Here is a 17,644-nt window from a genome sequence, read left to right on the forward strand (position 1 = left end):
TCTAACTCAAAAAAAAAAAAAAATTAGCCGGGCATGGTAGTGCGCGCCTGTAGCTCCAGCTACTTGAGAGGAAGGATTGCCGGAGCCCAGCAGGTCAAGGCTGCAGTGGCCGGGAGCGTGCCACTGCACTCCAGTCTGGGCAACAGGGTGAGACTCCAACTCAAAAAAAAAAACAACAACTACTGCTAAAGTAAATTTATCTGAGATTGTGCTACCACGTTAAGCAAGGGAATGAGATTTAAAGAGGTAGAAATCACTGACTTCACACAGAAGGAAGGTCTCCTTCCCTTTCAGTAACTAGCCCTCAAATCTATCACAGTACTTTGCAAATGTTCCCTGAGAAACATGTTCCTTTAAATTTACAGGAAAATAAAACAGTTATAGTAAAATCTTACCCAGATTCACAGAATGACTCACTGATAAATGAGAACTTATATCCAGTGATACCCAACAAGCCACATTTCTTGCTGTACTCAATTCCTATATTTATAAAAATATATATGTGAATATATATAAACATATATATATAAGTATATGAATATATATGTATTTTAGGAGGAAAACATATTGTCTAAAATAAGTGACAAATTTTGTCTTTGAAGCAGAAATGTAAGAGCTTCTCCAGTCTTATTATACCAGATAAAAATCTGAAATTTCTGGTTTATCAAAACAGATAATGGAAATGACTAAGATGTGCGTATGCACACAGGTGCATGGATACAAAAGCTATGATCTGAATGCTTGTGTCCCCCTACAAATTCATATTGAAATCCTAACCCCCAACGTGACAGTATTAAGGAGGTGGGGTCCTTGAGAGGTGAGTAGGTCATGAAAGATTTAGGGCCCATAAAAAACCCTTTCTACCATGGGAAGCCATGGTGAAAAGAAAACAGTCTATGAATCAGTGAGAAGGCCCTCAGTAGGTATCAAATCTGCTGGTGACTTCATCTTGGATTTCCCACCTCCAGAAATGTGAAAAATAAGTTTCTATTGTTTAAAAACTAAGCAGTTTATGGCATTTTGTTATAGCAGCCCAGATGGACTAAGACATACATACATACAAGGAATATGTTACACTGTCTTATTTAATTCTTACTATTAGTTGAGATGGAAATTACTTCCATTTGCAGATAAAATTTAAGGCTCACAGCAGTTATACACTTAACTATGATATCTACATATCATAACATGCACATAATTTTGTTAATTTTCTCTAGTACTTTTTATCACCTACACTGTAATATTGTAAGGTTTAAGTGTCAGTCACATACTTGTGTACCTGTTTGACCTAATCATCAGTCAGGTACACATTTAAATAATTTAAGGCCAGGCACAGTGGCTCATGCCTGTAATCCCAGCCCCTCGGGAGGCCGAGGTGAGAGGACTGCCTGAGCCCAGGAGTTGGAGACCAGCCTGGGAAACTTGGCGAGATCTTGTCTCTACAATAAAAATAAAATATGCCGGGCTCGGTGGCTCAACCTATAATCCCACACCTTTGGGAGGCTGAGGTGAATGGATTGCCTGAGCCCGCGGGTTCGAGACCCGCCTGGGCAGGCAAGACCTCATCACCACAATAAATCAAAAAAATTAGCTGGGCGTGGTAGTTCCAGCTACTTGGAGGGCTGAGGTGGAAGGATCACCGGAGCCCAGCAGGTCGAGGCTGCGGTGGCCAGGAGCAGCCACTGCACTCCAGTCTGGGCGACAGAGTGAGACTCCAACTCAAAAAAATGAATAAATAAATAAATAAAATAAATAAAGAAATAAAAATATTAGCCAGGCATAGTGGCACACACCTGCAGGTCCAGTTACTTGGAAGGCTGAGGTAGAAGGATCACCTGAGCCCAGCAGGTTGAGGATGCAGTGGCTGTGAATGTGTAACTGCACTCTAACTTGGGCAAAAGTGAGACTTCAACTTAAAAATAATAATAATAATAACTTAAAAGACAAAATTTCAAAAATATTTGTTTCTGTAGGTTAATGTAAAATATATTGATGCAAAAACAAGAAAATCTATATGTCTAATTAAATTATAATTTATTTATACTAACTTTTTGTGAACAACACACTACACATAAATTTTAAGATAGAAAAGGTGGCATAACCCTCTTAAGTCCAACAGATTTGAGCCAAAATCAAGTTCCTCTAGTTACTATAATATGCACAAAACACACAATAAAATAATTTTCTACACATAATTAACTAATTTTTGTTTCATTTTCAAATAAACGGAAAAGAGACACCATGAGGAGATAGCCCTTGAGAACCTGCATTATATTAATCCACTGTAAAGGACTATAGGAATATAAAATATTCTCAAAAACACTTAAGATGTTGAATAATGAAAAACAAAACATTTCCTTTGCTCCTAAATGTACCTGCAAAACAGTCACTCTGTGATGGGAAAAGAGAACCACAGCTAACTTTGATGAAAGCACTTTGACAGAAGTTGGGACAATAAGCAGAGAGGCACCACTTGATAGAGCAACAAACATTTCCACAACAGAAGGATCAAAGGTCAGAGGTGACGCTAGAAACAAAACATCTTCTTGGGTGACGTCAAAAAGTACCCTAAGGCAAAACAGAATGTAGTTAGGAGAAACGTGAAACATTTGATAAATGCACATCACTGAAAAGTTTCTGAATGCTGACCACATGTTATTCTTCCCTTTTAGATTAGCCAAAATAGTGTTATCAAAACTCAGGAAATCTCTATGAAAAAACCAAAAGCATTTACCAGACACATTTTATCATCTGTAACTATTTCTGATGTGTCAACTTGGTTTGACAGAACCGCCATTCCCAGAATCCCTCTCTAGGGTGTGTCCCCTCAGGGAGGGCAACAAGGGATATTCCCCTGACAGGTGGAGAAAAGAAGAGGGACAGCTGCTGCCCGGCAGCACACACATCTCCTTTGAGCAGCTATTACATCAAACCCCAAAGTCCTTCATCAGCTGATCTTAAATTAATCAAAAGGGAGATTTTGGTGAGTTGCCTGAATTTACTTGGAAGGCTTTTAAAAGGAGTCTTAGGCCTTCTCTGAAGAAGAGACCCAAGCAGCAGCTGGGTCTGCAGTTAACATCCCTTCTCCCTGGATCTGATTTTGCTGCAGCAAGCCATGCCCACAGCTTTCAGGCTGCTCGTCATCCCCCTGACTGCTTGCCCTGTGGACTTTAGATTTGCTTAGCCAGCCCCCACAAATGTGTAAGCCAGCTCACTATAATAAATCCCTGATATGTCTTCCTGGTTCTGTTCCCCTAGTAGAATCTTTATTTTGTGGCACTTATTCAGTGATGCTTAACAGAGACCTCTGATGCCCTCTCCCAATATTTGGCGTATCTGAACAAAAAGAAAAACAAGAATATGTATGGTTAGGACAGTCAGTGTTGAGCCTATGGAACTGCTTTCCATTTGAACACACAAATACATCTAACAACAGGGATTACCTTAACTTCAAAAGAGCTTCAAGTATGGAATAAAGATTTTTAAAAATTTAACTATGGTATATTTGTGTCTCGGGTAAAATGAAAATTGATTACATGATAAAGGTGTAGGGGCTGAAAGTATGTGTTACCTTTCCTCTCCATCAAAAGGGTCATGGCCAACACTAGAGAGTTTAATAAGAGGAAAGTATAAAACATTTATTTAATCAAAGATTTACAAGACATGGGAGGCTTCCAAATGAAGACTCAAGGCAAAAGTGTTCATTTTTATGCTAAGATTCAATGAAGAGTAGACAGCATGTGGAAATGTAATTGGAGGCTGGGCTCAGTGGCTCAGCCTGTAATCTCAGCAGCATCTTGGGAAGCGGAGGTGAGCAGATTGCCTGAGTCCATGGGTTCCAGACCAGCCTGGGCAACTTGGCAAGATTTTGTCTCTACAATAATAAAAAAGTAATCCCGCGCCTTTGGGAGGCTGAGGTGAGTGGACTGCCTGAGCCTGCGGGTTCGAGAACCGCCTCGGCAGTGAGACCTCATCTCTACAATAAATCATAAAATAAAATAAAAATATAAAAAAATTAGCCGGGCGTGGTAGCACATGCCTGTACTTCCAGCTACCTGGAAGGCTGAGGCGGAAGGATTGCTGGAGCCCAGCAGGTCAACGCTGGGGTAGCCGTCCAGCCTGGACAACAAAGTGAGACTCCAACTCAAAACATAAACAAACGAAATGTGATTGAACAAGAGGAAATGAGCTTAAGAGTAATAGACTGAGAGGGAAAACCCTGAAAGGACTGTTTGTCCAGATTCTTCTTGGCCTCTATGTGTGGCATTCCATCCTCTTGGGTGCAGGGCAGGACACCTTCAGGAATGAGGACCTTCTGATCTACTTTCAGATAAAGTGGGTCAGAGAATTTCTTCATGGCCAGCTCTTACACAGAAAGGTGGGGGAAAGTTAGCATAATATTTCTAGGTTTTATGACTGGCTTTGGGGGAGAAGGCTCCTAATTTCTATGACCTGAGTCAGGAAGAAAGGGAGGCAGAAGGTCACAGAGAGACTTTGCTTTGGAAGGCCTTTCAATGTCCTCAGTTCAAGGTTCTCAGCATGCCCAAGTGCCATGCTTTGGAATACTGTTTTCTGGGCCCAAAAAAGACAACACTCAAACTTCAATTTGCAAAGGAATTGTTCCTCACAAATACTGTCTGGTTTCCTAGTTAGATATTTAGAGAAGAACAACCTTCCTAACAGGTTTCTAACAAGGCTTAAGCTCCGAAAATATTTGTAGTGTCTCAATTCTATGAACAAAAATAGGCAATCGTAAGCATACATGGAGGATACATGCTCCATCCATGTTCATTCCAAGAAAGCAGTTTAAGGTGTATTCAGTATGGGAAAAGGTGACAAAAGAGAAGAGATGGATTTTAAGGGAGGAAAAAGGCAGAACGGAACAATGTTCGAACATGCTACTTGTGAGGCTTAGTGCCAACACATGAAGCAGGTATGGTTATGTGAGGACCCACTCACAACTCCAGGGTTCGTATGAAGATTATTTTACACTAAAAACATTTTAGAACAACAGATGCAGAAAGAAACCTTCACAGAGCATCCCTTATCTGACTAAAAGCAGAAACTTCTAGGAGATAAGGCTGCCAAAATCTTCTTCTTCATAGTGCTTTTCACTCCCAGGAAGACCAAGAGTAAACCTACCATCCATCCCGCTCTGGGGAGAGTTTCATGGCCATGAAGAAGACAGAAAGACCACTGTACCTGTATTTGAGTTGGAGTCTCACTGTCACCCAGACTGGAGTGCAGTGGCACACTCCCGGCCACCACAACCTCAACCTGCTGGGTTCTAGCAATCCTCCCGCCTCAGCCTTCCAAGTAGCCAGAACTACAGGCATGCATTACCATGCCCAGCTAATTTCTGATTTATTGTAAGACGAGGTCTCACCAAGTTGTCCTAGTGGGTCTTGAAGCTGCGGGCTCAGGCAATCCACTTGCCTCGGCCTCCAAGTGCTGGGATTACAGGCTAAGCCACTGAGCCTTGCCCACAAACTTTCTTATCTCCTGTATGTTTCCCTGAAAACCCATTTGTTTTTCCTAAAAGTCCAGTTGTTCTTCCTATAGAAGCCTTTTCTCCCCCACACCTTTTCCCTATTAACTCAGGCATATAAGCATCTAATTTTAACCATTTAGGGAGCTACTTCTTTTGTAAACTGCTATGTGCATATAAATAAACTTTCTCCTTTTGTCTTATGGCAGTTTAATCAGCAGGCCCCCAGGCACAGCCTCAGAGGATAGGGAAAAAGTTCTCTCTCCCCTACTTTAAAATGGGAAGTTCAGCGAGGTTAAGTAACTTGTGCAAAGTCATAAACGTCAACTAATTCTTAAATATTTTAAAGATAGTTATCCTTACTTCAATAAATCAGACCAAGTCCTTTCCTAGCTGAGACTATTATGCTCTGTGGAGGTAGCAATGCCTCTTACCAACATAAGCAAGAACACTCAGCCTTGTCTCATTAACAGGTTGTTCTGGTAATATTTGGGGAATTAGCAAGAGAAATAAGATAGTTCTAAGGTATGCCTGAAATTGACTACTTCCTAGCTTAGTGATTTAAGTCTCAAACAAATGGAGACCTCATCTCAACAATAAATCAAAAAAACTAGCCAGGCATGGTGGCTCGCACCTGTATCAGCTACTTGGAAGGCTGAGGTGGAGGGTCACCTGAGCCCAGCAGGTAAAGGCTGCAGTAGCTGTGAGCGTGCCACTGCACTCCAGTATAGGTGACAGTGAGACTCTGACTCAAAAAAAAAGTTACAATCCACCAGCTTCCTCCAATACCAAAGAATGGAGACACCTTTTATCCTCATTGTCCTGGGCTATCTCAAGAAGAGGGAGTCCAGTCAGCATTTGAAATGCCAGTCCCTCCCATCTCGTGGCATCTTACTCCCTTGACAGCACTCTGACTATTTAATTGTTCAAAGCAACCCTTTCTACTAATTCCCTACCCTCAGCCTATAAATCTCTCCCATCTTAAAACAAAGACAAAAAACTACACCCAGCCCAGAGTTTCTTCTTTCTTTCCCATTAAAACCAGTTTCTAGACATTAATACTTGACTTTTGTTACCTCCCTTTCCCTCTCTCTCGTTCCTGTATCTCCAGCCTAATGTGCCCTTGACCTCGGGCACTTAGAAGTCACTAAAGACCATCCTATCAATTACAGACATCTTTCTCTAAGGCATGTAACTACCCTCTTTTAGACCTGTATGTGCTCTCCAATACAGTAGTGCACACTGAGCCCTAAAAATGTGGTTAGTCCACACTGAGATGTGTAAGTGTAAAATATATGCCAGATTTTGAAGATAATTAGTATAAAACAGAAATTTAAAATACTGATAATGCTCCTATTCATTACATATAGAAATAATGTTTTGGATAAGTTACGTTAAACAAAATATATTGGTAAAGCTAATTTCACTGAATTCTTTTTACTTTCAAGTCACTGAAAATTTAAAATGACATAAAGTTACATGTCTCATGAAGTTTCTATTTCTATTTGTTTCTTCCTTTGATATCCGAGGACTACAGCCCTATGGTTCACTTCTTCCTCTCTTTCTTCACAAATTGAGAATCTCAACTTTAGAGACTTCTAACCTCTTGACCATATCGGCAAGCCAAACTCTTGACCATATCGGCAAGCCAAACTCTGCAATACTACTTCAAGAGTCAAGATTTAAAAATGGAAATCTTTTGGCCAGATGCGGTGGCTCACACTTATAATCCCAGCACTTTGGGAGGCCGAGGTGAGAGGACTGCCTGAGCCCACGGGTTCAAGACCAGCCTGACGAGACCTCATCTCTACAATAAATCCGCAAATTAGCCGGACTTTGTGGCATGTGCCTGTAGTTTGGGCTACTTGGAAGGCTTTGCCTGAGCCCAGCAGGTAGGCTATGGTGGTCGTGAGTGTGCCACTGCACACCAGCCTGGGTGACAGAATGAGACTCTAACTCAAAAAAAAGGGGAAAAAAAGGAAATCTTTCCATGGCTCCCCATCATCTACCAGATTAAGTTCAACCTTCAACTGGGCGTACCAAGCTCCTGCCCTCCCACTCTTTCCCAAGCCCTGCTCTGACACATTCTAGCAGGACAAACTCCGTATGTCTCCCATAGCTCTGCCAGTACCCCTGCCAGGAAAATCTTTCCTTCCTTTTTCTTAATAATTAAGAAGAAATTTAAAAATTAAAAAATAATAATACTTAAGAAGCAAAGCTTGCTACCCTATCATTTATTTGATCTGTCCAGGCCTGGATAAAACAGGTGAAGACCTAATCTGCAGAGAATTAAGTTTAGATAGAGCTGAAACAAGACACTCAACTATTTAAGACTCTCCATTTTGGAACACAAATTATAAAGGACAAATATTTTAAATTCAGTGCATTTCCTTTAAAACACAAGTTCTAAGAAGGATTCACAGTATGAAACTTACTGGAAATGCTGGATATTTGGTACTATACACGCATGTGGCACTCGGACAATCTTTGGGATCCCCGTCGTCCCTGACGTATGTAGAACATAGGCCAAGCAATGCTTTACCCTCACATCCATGTGCTCTTCTGCTTTTCCTTCATTGATGTTCTCAGAACCTCTTCTGTTTTTTTTTTCTTTTTCATATTTCTCTTTCCTATCACTTAGCATCAAGTTCACCTCAACACCTTTCCAATGAAGTCTGAAGAGTCCTAGGTCATTATGTTCTGCTATACATGTACCACGGTTCAATAACGTTTCGTGGGAAGACTTGAATTTCTGTATTAAATGGGGGAGAGTTTACAATATTAATATGTTAAAAGATATTCTTTTTTTACATAGAAGTAATAAGAAATACAGTCATACCCACAGGAGATTGGTTCCAGAACCCCCTTGCATACCAAAATCAGAGGATGAGCAAGTCTTTTACATAAAATGGTACAGTATCTGCATATAACCTATGCACATTCTCCTCTGTAATCACCTCTAGATTACTTATACCTAATTTAAAATACTGTATATAGCGGTTATACAGTATTTTAAACTTTTAATTACTTTTACTGTTGTATTATTTTTTTTTCCCCAAATATTTTTAATCCACAGTTGGCTAAATCCTCAGATGTGGAACCCCAGGATACAGAGGGCTGACAATATTAATTCACTCATTCAACACAATTTTGGAGGGTTAGGAGGAATATTTGCTATGTATTCAGGGATAAAAAGACAAATAAGCCAGGCTCGGTGGCTCAGCCTGTAATCCCGTGCCTTTGGGAGGCTGAGGTGAGTGGATTGCCTGAGCCCGCGGGTTCGAGATCCGCCTGGGCAACTTGGCGAGACCTCATCTCTACAGTAAATCAAAAAATCAGCCGGGCATGGTAGCACATGCCTGTAATTCCAGCTACTTGGAAGGCTGAGGCGGAAGGATCGCCGGAGCCCAGCAGGTCAAGGCTGTGGTGGCCAGAAGCGGCCACTGCACTCCAGTCCGGGCGGCAGAGTGAGACTCCAACTCAAAAAAAAACAAAAACAAAAACAAAACATTAAGCATTCCAACAAAGGTACAGAATTGGGGGAGAGGGAGAAGGTGAGTTGTGTTGTTGACAGGAGATGAAATGGAAATCATAAATAACTTTGTCACTCAGCACTATAGATCTTATAGTTAAAGACCTTAACCCGTAAGTGATGGGATCCAATTGAAGGTGGCAATAGCATAGACTAGACTCTACTCCATCAAGGACAGAATGACAAGACTATGCTAAGTGAGAGTCATTCAGAGGATCTTTTGCAGCAATTTAGATAAGTTATATAGGCCTGACCTACTATTTTGTTGCAACAGAAGTGTTTAGAAAGGGTCCATGAGCAAAAATCATTAAGACATGGCGAATTTCTGGATAAGGAGTCAAAGAAGATTGTTGGATTTCTGGTTCAGGTGATTTGGTGGATAGAGATGAATTAATACAGAAGCAAATCTGGATAAAAGATGCTAAATTCAGTTTGTACGTGCTGAAAGCCAGGTTCCTCTGAATACACTGCTTTAGGTTGATTTTTTAAAAACAGCTTAATGAAACATAACAAGTTTTCATATTTAAAAAATCAATATAAATAACAAGAGAAAAAAGTCACAACCCAGAAGCTGTAGTGTTTTCTGTCTGTTATAAGTGTGTGTATTGGGGGGGATGTGTTATGGCCTGAAATATTAAAAAAATTAAATGCCCACATATTCTTAAGCCCTAACTCAAAACCATCCTTCCCCACTAAAATTTTACTAGATCTACTAGATTTACTTTGCTTAGGACAATATCACACTATGTAACCTTACAGGTTCAGGAGTATTAACCCTTCCTCTCCAACGATATTAAGGAAAGCTGGAAGGCTTACATACCAATGCCCTCCCAGTCACCCTGTCTCTAATATGGGGTTTCTCAACTTCAACACTTCTGACATTTTAGACCAGATCATTCTTTGTGGGATGCTGTCTTGTACACTGTAGGACTTTTAGCAGCATCCCTGGCTTCTACCCACTAGATGTCAGTAGAGGCCACTTCCATCATTATAAAAAAATATATATCTCTAGGTATTGCCAAATGTCTCCAGGGAGGCAAGACAGTCCCCAGTTGGGAATCACTGCTCTAGCAGATGGTAGGCATACATATAATATGCATATACATAATAAATGCTTACTGACTGTTCCTGTGTTAACTGAAGGAAGACACACCATTACTGAAATCATGGAATAGGAAGCAAGAGACTTTTACAGGATTTTGCTATGTACACAATTCCTTACTATCTGCAATCATAAAGAATACCTTGATATTTACAAATGTTACTCACACCCAGCCACCTCTTTTATAACATTTTTTTTTTTTTGAGTTGAAGTCTCACTCTGTCACCCAAGCTGGAGTGCAGTAGCACACTCACAGCCACTGCAGCCTCGACCTGCTGGGCTCAGGCGATCCTTCCACCCCAGCCTTCCAAGAAGCTGGAATTACAGGCACGTGCCACCATGTCCAGTTAATTTCTTGATTTATTGTAGAGATGAGATCTCACCAAGTTGCTCGGCTGGTATCAAACCCGTGGGTTCAGGCAATCCTCTCACCTCAGCCTCCCAAAGTGCTGGGATTACAGGCCACGCTCTTGACCTTTTTATAACATTTGCAACAAAGTTGCTCAGAAAAATAAAGGTTGCGTCCCATTTCAGTTTTGCTTACTTATGAACAAAAGAATAATCAATTTGAGGAACACAGGAGAAAATGTTGGCCAAATACTGATGTTTAGTTCAAAAACATTTCTTAACCAAATTAATACTTCAGTTGTCTCTTTCTAAAAGCCTTACTCTAATACACATGATTCTCTAGCAAGGCCCCCATATCTCTCAAGCTCTTGACACTTCTTATCCCTATAAACATAACACAGAATGTATTTATGTTACCATCCCCACACACAAATTGGTTCATATAGAAAATGGACACAAAAGAGGCTGAAGTGCTAAATTGAATATATTTTCTTTTTTTATGACTGGAGTGCCACCCAGTCTGGAATGCAGTGACATTATCACAGCTCATTGCAACCTTGACTCTGGGTTCAAGCAATCCAACCGCCTTAGCCTCTCAAGTAGCTGGAACTACAGGGGCGCACCACCACAACCAGTTTATTTCTCTGTTTTGTAGAGATGAGGTCTATGTTGCCATTGGCTGGTCTTGAACTCCTGGTCTCAAGTGATCTTCCTGCCTTGGTAAAGCAACATTTTATAAACAAAAAATAAATAAAAGCGAACATGGGATGCATCTTGCTGAACATACAATACCAACTTCTACACCCAAGTAGTATTTCTTGGCTACATCTTTGGTTGGTAGTTGTAATGTTTGGAGATGCCGAAAGAGGCACAGGACAAAGGGCCGGTATAAACCAAGTGTTTACTGGGGGAGAAAACTCCTGGGTGAGGTCCCGTGGTCCAAGAAGATGGGGCCAGGGCAGTCGTGCCCAAGGAGGGGCAGCTTAGGTTTTTAAGGGTGCTGTATCTGGGAGGGTGTTGGGGGCGGCAGCGAAGTGGGGAGACAAAGTGTCACGTCCGGCATGGGCTGGAAGCGTCACGTCTGGCGTGGGCTGGAAAGTCCCTGTCTGGCCCTTCTGGGCAGCTGGCGGCAGGTTCCGGGTAGCTTCCAGCAAGGTATGTGGATGTGGGCTCGGGGTGGAGGGGCGCATAGGGGATCGGTGGCTGGAGGGGCAGATGGGGGAAGGTGGGTGCTACTTTCCTCCGAACCTAACAGTAGTCACTTAAGAATTAAAAAAATAGCTGAGCTTTCGGGGTTTAAGACCAGCCTGGCAACTTGGTAAGACCTCGACTCTATAATAAATCAAAAAATTAGCCAGGCATAGTGGAACACGCCTGTGGTTCCAGCTACTTGGAAGGTTGAGGCGGAAGGATCGCTTGAGCCCAGCAGGTAGAGGCTGTGGTGGTCATGAGCGTGCCACTGCACCCCACCAGGGTGTCAGAATAAGACTCTGACTCAAAAATAAATACATAAATAGGCCTGGTGCAGTGGCCTATGCCTATAATCCCAGCACTCTGGGAGGCTGAGGTGAGAAGATCGCCTGAGCTCACAGGTTTGAGACCAGACTGAACAACTTTGTGAGACCTCATCTCTACAATAAATCAAAAACTTAGCCAGTCATGGTGGTGAATGCCTGTAGTTCCAGCTACTTGTAAGGTTGAGGCCTAAGGATTGCCTGAGCCCAGCAGGTTGAGGTAGTGGTGGCCGTGAGAGTGTCACTGCACTCAAGCCTGGGTGACAGAGTGAGACTCCAACTCTAAATAAATAAATAAAAATAAATTTAATTTTCCAGAAATATCTGCTCTAAATGGCAGTCTCTCTTTTTTTTTTTTTTGAGTCAGTCTGAATCTCACTCTGTCACCCAGGCTGTAGTACAGTGGCATGCTCATAGCCACCACGGCCTCTCTCTGCTGGGCTCACACAATCCTGGTAACTGGAACTACAGATGTGTGCCACCATCAGCTAATTTTTTGATTGATGTAGAGATAAGGTCTTGCCAAATTGAACAGGTTGGTCTCAAATCCATGGGCTCAGGCAATCCTCTTGCCTCCAACTCCCAAAGTCCTGGGATTAGAGGCGTGAGCCACTGTGCCAGGCCCAGTCTCTTTTTCAAAATTTAAGCTAGGTTATAATTTTTTACTGTTGCTGACCACCGTAACTGCTATAAATATACAAAGATAAAAGTTTTCAATATAAAATTTTTCCAGTATAGGAAATACTTCAGAATGCAAAAGGAGATTCAAAACAATGCAGAATAAATTATCATAAGGCTAACAGACACATTCATACTATTGAGCAGTGGCTCTCAATAGAGTGTAGGGGGCGGAAGGTTTCTTCTAGGGATATTTGGCAATGTCTGGAGACATTTTTGATGTCACAACTGTGAGGTACTACTGACATCTACTGAGTGGAGGACAAAGGAACTGCTAAACCTCCTATAATGTACAGGATACCACACAAAACAGTTACGTGACCTTAAATGTCTATAGTGAGGAGACTGAGAAACCCTGCCAGATTTAGCAAATTTAGGAATCAAGATGCAGGGAGGAGGGAACCCTTCAATTGGAAGATAAATGGAATCCAAAAAACAACTGAAATATCCAGACTTACATTCATTTGTTTTTTCTCAACAAGTATATACTTTAGATGACATTTCTTCATAAAATAAGTTGATAATGATGGTGAGGAATCTGGATCAATAGGAACATAGGCAGCAGGGACCTGGAGAATTCTAAAGAAACAAGCACAGAGTCAGCATAGAATGTCTGTTGAAAATCATCTTAAGGGGCAACCCCTTTGGGTCCCCTCCCACTGTGGGAGCTTTTCTGTCCTCAATAAATCCTGCTTTCTCACTTAAAAAATAAAATAAAATAACCATCTTAAGCATTTCTATTTCTCTGTGCACTGTACTATTTATCAGAAATGCCCAATTTTTCACTGACACATCTTTGGTTATAAATATTGTTATTTTATCTTGCTGTTAACAAATATACTGAGTATTTACTACATTACATTCTCATCACTTAATGAAAAGAAACACAATTTTTGCAAGTCAATGTGTTACAGTATAATATGCCAGGATAACTGGCTACTACTAAAATACAAACAGGTAGCAGAGTCTATTTCAATGTTCATCTGTCTATGTAAGATAACATAAAAGGGGCTAAACATCCACATGCAACTTATTCATATGTAGATTATTATAATCTGCATACTGCAAAAGATGTATTTCCCCAAAAACAGCCAGGGATGGTGGCTCACGCTAGTAATGCCAGCACTTTTGGAGGCCAAGCCTGGAGGATCGAGCCTAGGAGTTTGAGACCAGCCTGGGCAACACAGTGAGATCTCGTCTCCACCCAAAAAAAAAAAAAAAAAAGTTTTTAAATTAGCCAGGCATGGTGGCATGTACCTGTAGTCTCAGCTACTCGGAAGGCTGAGGCAGAAAGATCATCTGAGCTCAAGAGGCCAAAGTTGCAGTGAGCCGATAGTGCCACTGCACTCCAGCCTGGGTGACAGAGTGAGATTCTGACTCCAAAAATTGAATAAACAAACAAACAAATAGAACAGTTACTTCCAAACAAACAAGCAGCTACTTCCAATATAGTGTATAGATTAAAAAATATAAATTAACTTAAAGTAATATTAAATTTATAGTTCTAAAAATATTACCCTAAAATCCAAGAGGGTAAGTTTATCCCAGGTTGGCAGTAGAGACCAATTTCCCGAATTCCTTTAAATTCACAATGTAATCGCAGAAAATGTGATAATTCTGAAGCAACGTTAATCAAAGTTTTGTAGGTGTAATAAACTGGAGGCTGGTTGTTGCACTCATCAAAACATACAGCAACTTTGTCCAAATAAAGGGAGGCAGCCTGATGCACCAATTCCTGAAGAGTCATTTCACTGGAGTCCATCTAAACATCAATTGGTAGCAGAGAAATATATATACACACACACACACACACACACAGAAATGTTGAGGGGGAAGGGTTTTTAGGGAGCTTGGTGGAAGGACTGAGAGAAGCTTCTCTACAATCTTCTCTCACAAAAATAATCTTATCAAAAACACATAAATGAAGAATCTCTGAACTTATAAAACATCTATGGTAACTTTACTGAGAACAATGACACTGAAAATCAATTTGATACAACCAACCCATGCTGGTTCAGAGCTTGAAAAAATTTGGAAGAAGAGTGATATACATAGATGAGAATGAAACTGGTAAAAATATAGACTTCTCAACCGGGCTCGGTGGCTTAGCCTGTAATCCCGCGCCTTTGGGAGGCTGAGGTGAGTGGACTGCCTGAGCCCGCGGGTTCGAGACCCGCCTGGGCAGCGAGACCTCATCTCGACAATAAATCAAAAAATCAGCCGGGCGTGGTAGCGCATGCCTGTAATTCCGGCTACTCGGAAGGCCGAGGTGGAAGGATCGCCGGAGTACAGTAGGTCAAGGCTGCGGTGGCCGGGAGCGGCCACTGCACTCCAGTCTGGGCAACAGAGTGAGACTCCAACTCAAAAAAAACAAAAAAACAAAACAAACAAAACAAAAATATAGACTTCTCTCTCAATTGACCACAAAACAAAGAAGAAATATAGTAAAAATTAATCAATAAAACCAAACTACACTTAATTTTTAAAATTTCTTTTCAGTTACTGCTACAGATGATTAAGATATGGTGGTCAAAATCCTGAGAAGAGAAAGAAAAGAAAGAGGCCGGACTTCGTGGCTCAGCCTGTAATCCCAGCACTTTGGGAGACAGAGGCAAGTGGATTGTCTGAGTCCCGGGGTTCGAGACCCACCCAGGCAACTTGGCGAGACCTCGTCTCTACAATAAATCAAAAATTATCCGGGGGTGGTAGTGCATGCCTGTAGTTCTGGCTACTTGGAAGGCTGGGATTACAGAAGGATCGCCAGAGCCCATTAGGTCTAGTCTGCGGTGGCCGGGAGCGGCCACTGCACTCCAGTCTGGGCAACAGAGTGAGACACCAATTCAAAAAAAAGAAAGAAAAGAAAAGAAAGAGAGAAAATCCTGGTACATGTACACTGTGGAAAATTATTCAGCCATCAAAAAGAACAAAATAATGTCTTGCAGCAATTTGGATGGAATTGGAGACCATCATTCTAGGTGAACTAACGCAGAAACAGAAAATCAAACACACCCTATTCTCACTTACAAGTGGGTGCTAAACCAAGGATCTACAAAGACACAGAGTAGTATGATGGAAACCGGAGACTCAGGAGGAGGGAGAAAAGGGGTGGAGGGACCAAATATCACCGATAAGGTACAATGTGCACCCATGGGGGTGGAGGGTACACGTAAAGCTCAGACTGAAACTATCTGAACCCCCTAAAGCTATTGAAATAAAAAATGTAAGTTTTCCTCAGACATACAAATCATTATTATATAAGGAAAAATGTCTATAGCATGCAATAAAATTATGGGAAATAGGTTTACTTCCCAACATACAGTTAGCATGGAAGAGTACCTTCCCATCTATGCGATAACTAAGATGTCTTTATATTTCTATTTTATATTTTTGAGGTGGAGTCTCACTCTGTTGCCCAGACTGGAGTGCAGTGGCTGCTCACAGCCACCCTAGCGTCGACCTACTGGGGTCAAGTGAACCTTCCGCCTCAGCCTTCCAAGTGGCTGGCACTATAGGCGCGTGCTACCACGCCAGACTAATTTTTTTTTTTTTTTTAATTTATTGTAGAGACGAGGGCTCACAAAGTTGCCCAGGCTGGTCTCGAACCTGCGGGCTCAGGCAATCCTCTCGCCTCGGCTTCCCAAAGTGCAGGGATTATAGGCTTGAGCCACTGCGCTCGGCCTGTTCTTATATTTTTAATTTCCGCTTTCCCAGTGGCTGCTACAGAAATGTCTTATCGTCTACAATTTTCACTTTCATTCACTGAATCATAAATACATTACCTCCATAAATACATTACTTATTAGATGCCCAAACATTTCTGGGGCCTTATATGGGAAAAAAAAAGAAAAAGCAAAGTCTGGTAAGCAGATTGTATTAATACATGTAATGAGGGCCGGGCGCGGTGACACAGCCTGTGATCCCAGCACTTTGGGAGGCCGAGGCCAGGGGATTGCCTGAGCCCACAGGTTCGAGACCAGCCTGGGCAACTTCGTGAGCCCTCATCTCTACAATAAATCACAGTGGCCGTGAGCGTGCCACTGCACTCCAGTCGGAGAGACAGAGTGAGACTCCAACCAAAAAATATATATATAAAGGGAATGAGGGGGCAGAGGGTCGGAATCACGTGACTCGGCAGACTTCACCCAGGTCGGGGTTGGTCTCCACCGCCCAGCCCGCCAGACTCCACTGACTCGATCGGAGGCCGGGCAGTGGTCCTCAAGCCGAGCAAACCTGCGCAGGTGCAGCCTCTGGCCTCGTCGCACCTCGCCTCCCTCACACAGAGCCCCGCCGGGCACCGGGTTCTGCCCCGACTCATTCAGCAGCTCTCGTGGGGAAAATCCGAGCCCACAGCCCATCCGGGACACTTCTCACTGCTAAGGAGCAGTTTCCCAAAAGCCGTAAACCTACTCCGCAGCGCGACCTCTTACGTCCTCTTCCGCGTCGCGTCGTGACGTCACGCGAGCGACCCCGGGCACGCCACAGCGCCCCTTCTTAAAGCTGTGGCGCCAACTGGAGAGAGCTGTCGGGGAATTCTGTTGGCTTTGGGTGGTCTTGGACGGGGTTTGCAAGGGCTTTGGGGCTGACAAGCTCGGAGCAGTATCCTTTCCTATCCTGGAAAGGCCGGGCGCGCTGGCTCACGCCTATAATCCCAGCACTTTGGGAGACCGAGGTGAGAGGATTACCTGAGCCCTTGGGTTCGAGACCAACTTGGTGAGACTTCATCTCTATAATAAATAAGAAAATTAGCCGGGCGTGGTGGCACGCGCCTGTAGTTCCAGCTACTTGGAAGGCTGAGGGGAAGGATCGCTTGAGCCCGGCAGGTTGAGGCTGCGGTGGCCGTGAGCGTGCCACTGCCCTCCAGCCTGGGTGACAGAGTGAGACTCCGACTCAAAAGAAAAGAAAAGAAACTCTGGACAAAACTCTCTGATTTGGTGTCGCAGACTTCTCGTTCTTTTTTTTTTTTTTGAGTTGGAGTCTCACTG

At 42.5% G+C, this 17,644-nt stretch overlaps 1 protein-coding gene across 4 annotated transcripts in view; it reads right to left on the reverse strand.

Moving 5' to 3' along the window:
- Positions 1 to 14,449, reverse strand: part of AASDH (aminoadipate-semialdehyde dehydrogenase) — a 41,682-nt gene extending 27,233 nt beyond the window's left edge. For 3 of the 4 annotated variants that reach the window (XM_021707486.1, XM_021707484.1, XM_021707485.1), the window contains exons 1-4: positions 14,180 to 14,449; positions 13,121 to 13,241; positions 7,924 to 8,240; positions 2,376 to 2,568 (exon numbers count right to left, since the gene is read on the reverse strand). Coding sequence is in view for 3 of the 4 variants with exons in the window: in XM_021707484.1 (XP_021563159.1) it covers positions 2,376 to 2,568; positions 7,924 to 8,240; positions 13,121 to 13,241; positions 14,180 to 14,424 (876 nt within the window). In the remaining variant the exon portion in view is untranslated. The remainder of the gene's footprint in view (positions 1 to 2,375; positions 2,569 to 7,923; positions 8,241 to 13,120; positions 13,242 to 14,179) is intronic. The other variant, XM_008047925.2, reaches the window with a different exon arrangement.
- Positions 14,450 to 17,644: the final 3,195 nt, after the last annotated feature.

Source organism: Carlito syrichta, unplaced genomic scaffold, assembly GCF_000164805.1.
Source record: "Carlito syrichta isolate Samal-C Ts95f unplaced genomic scaffold, Tarsius_syrichta-2.0.1 Scaffold118186, whole genome shotgun sequence".
Lineage (NCBI taxonomy): Eukaryota > Metazoa > Chordata > Mammalia > Primates > Tarsiidae > Carlito > Carlito syrichta.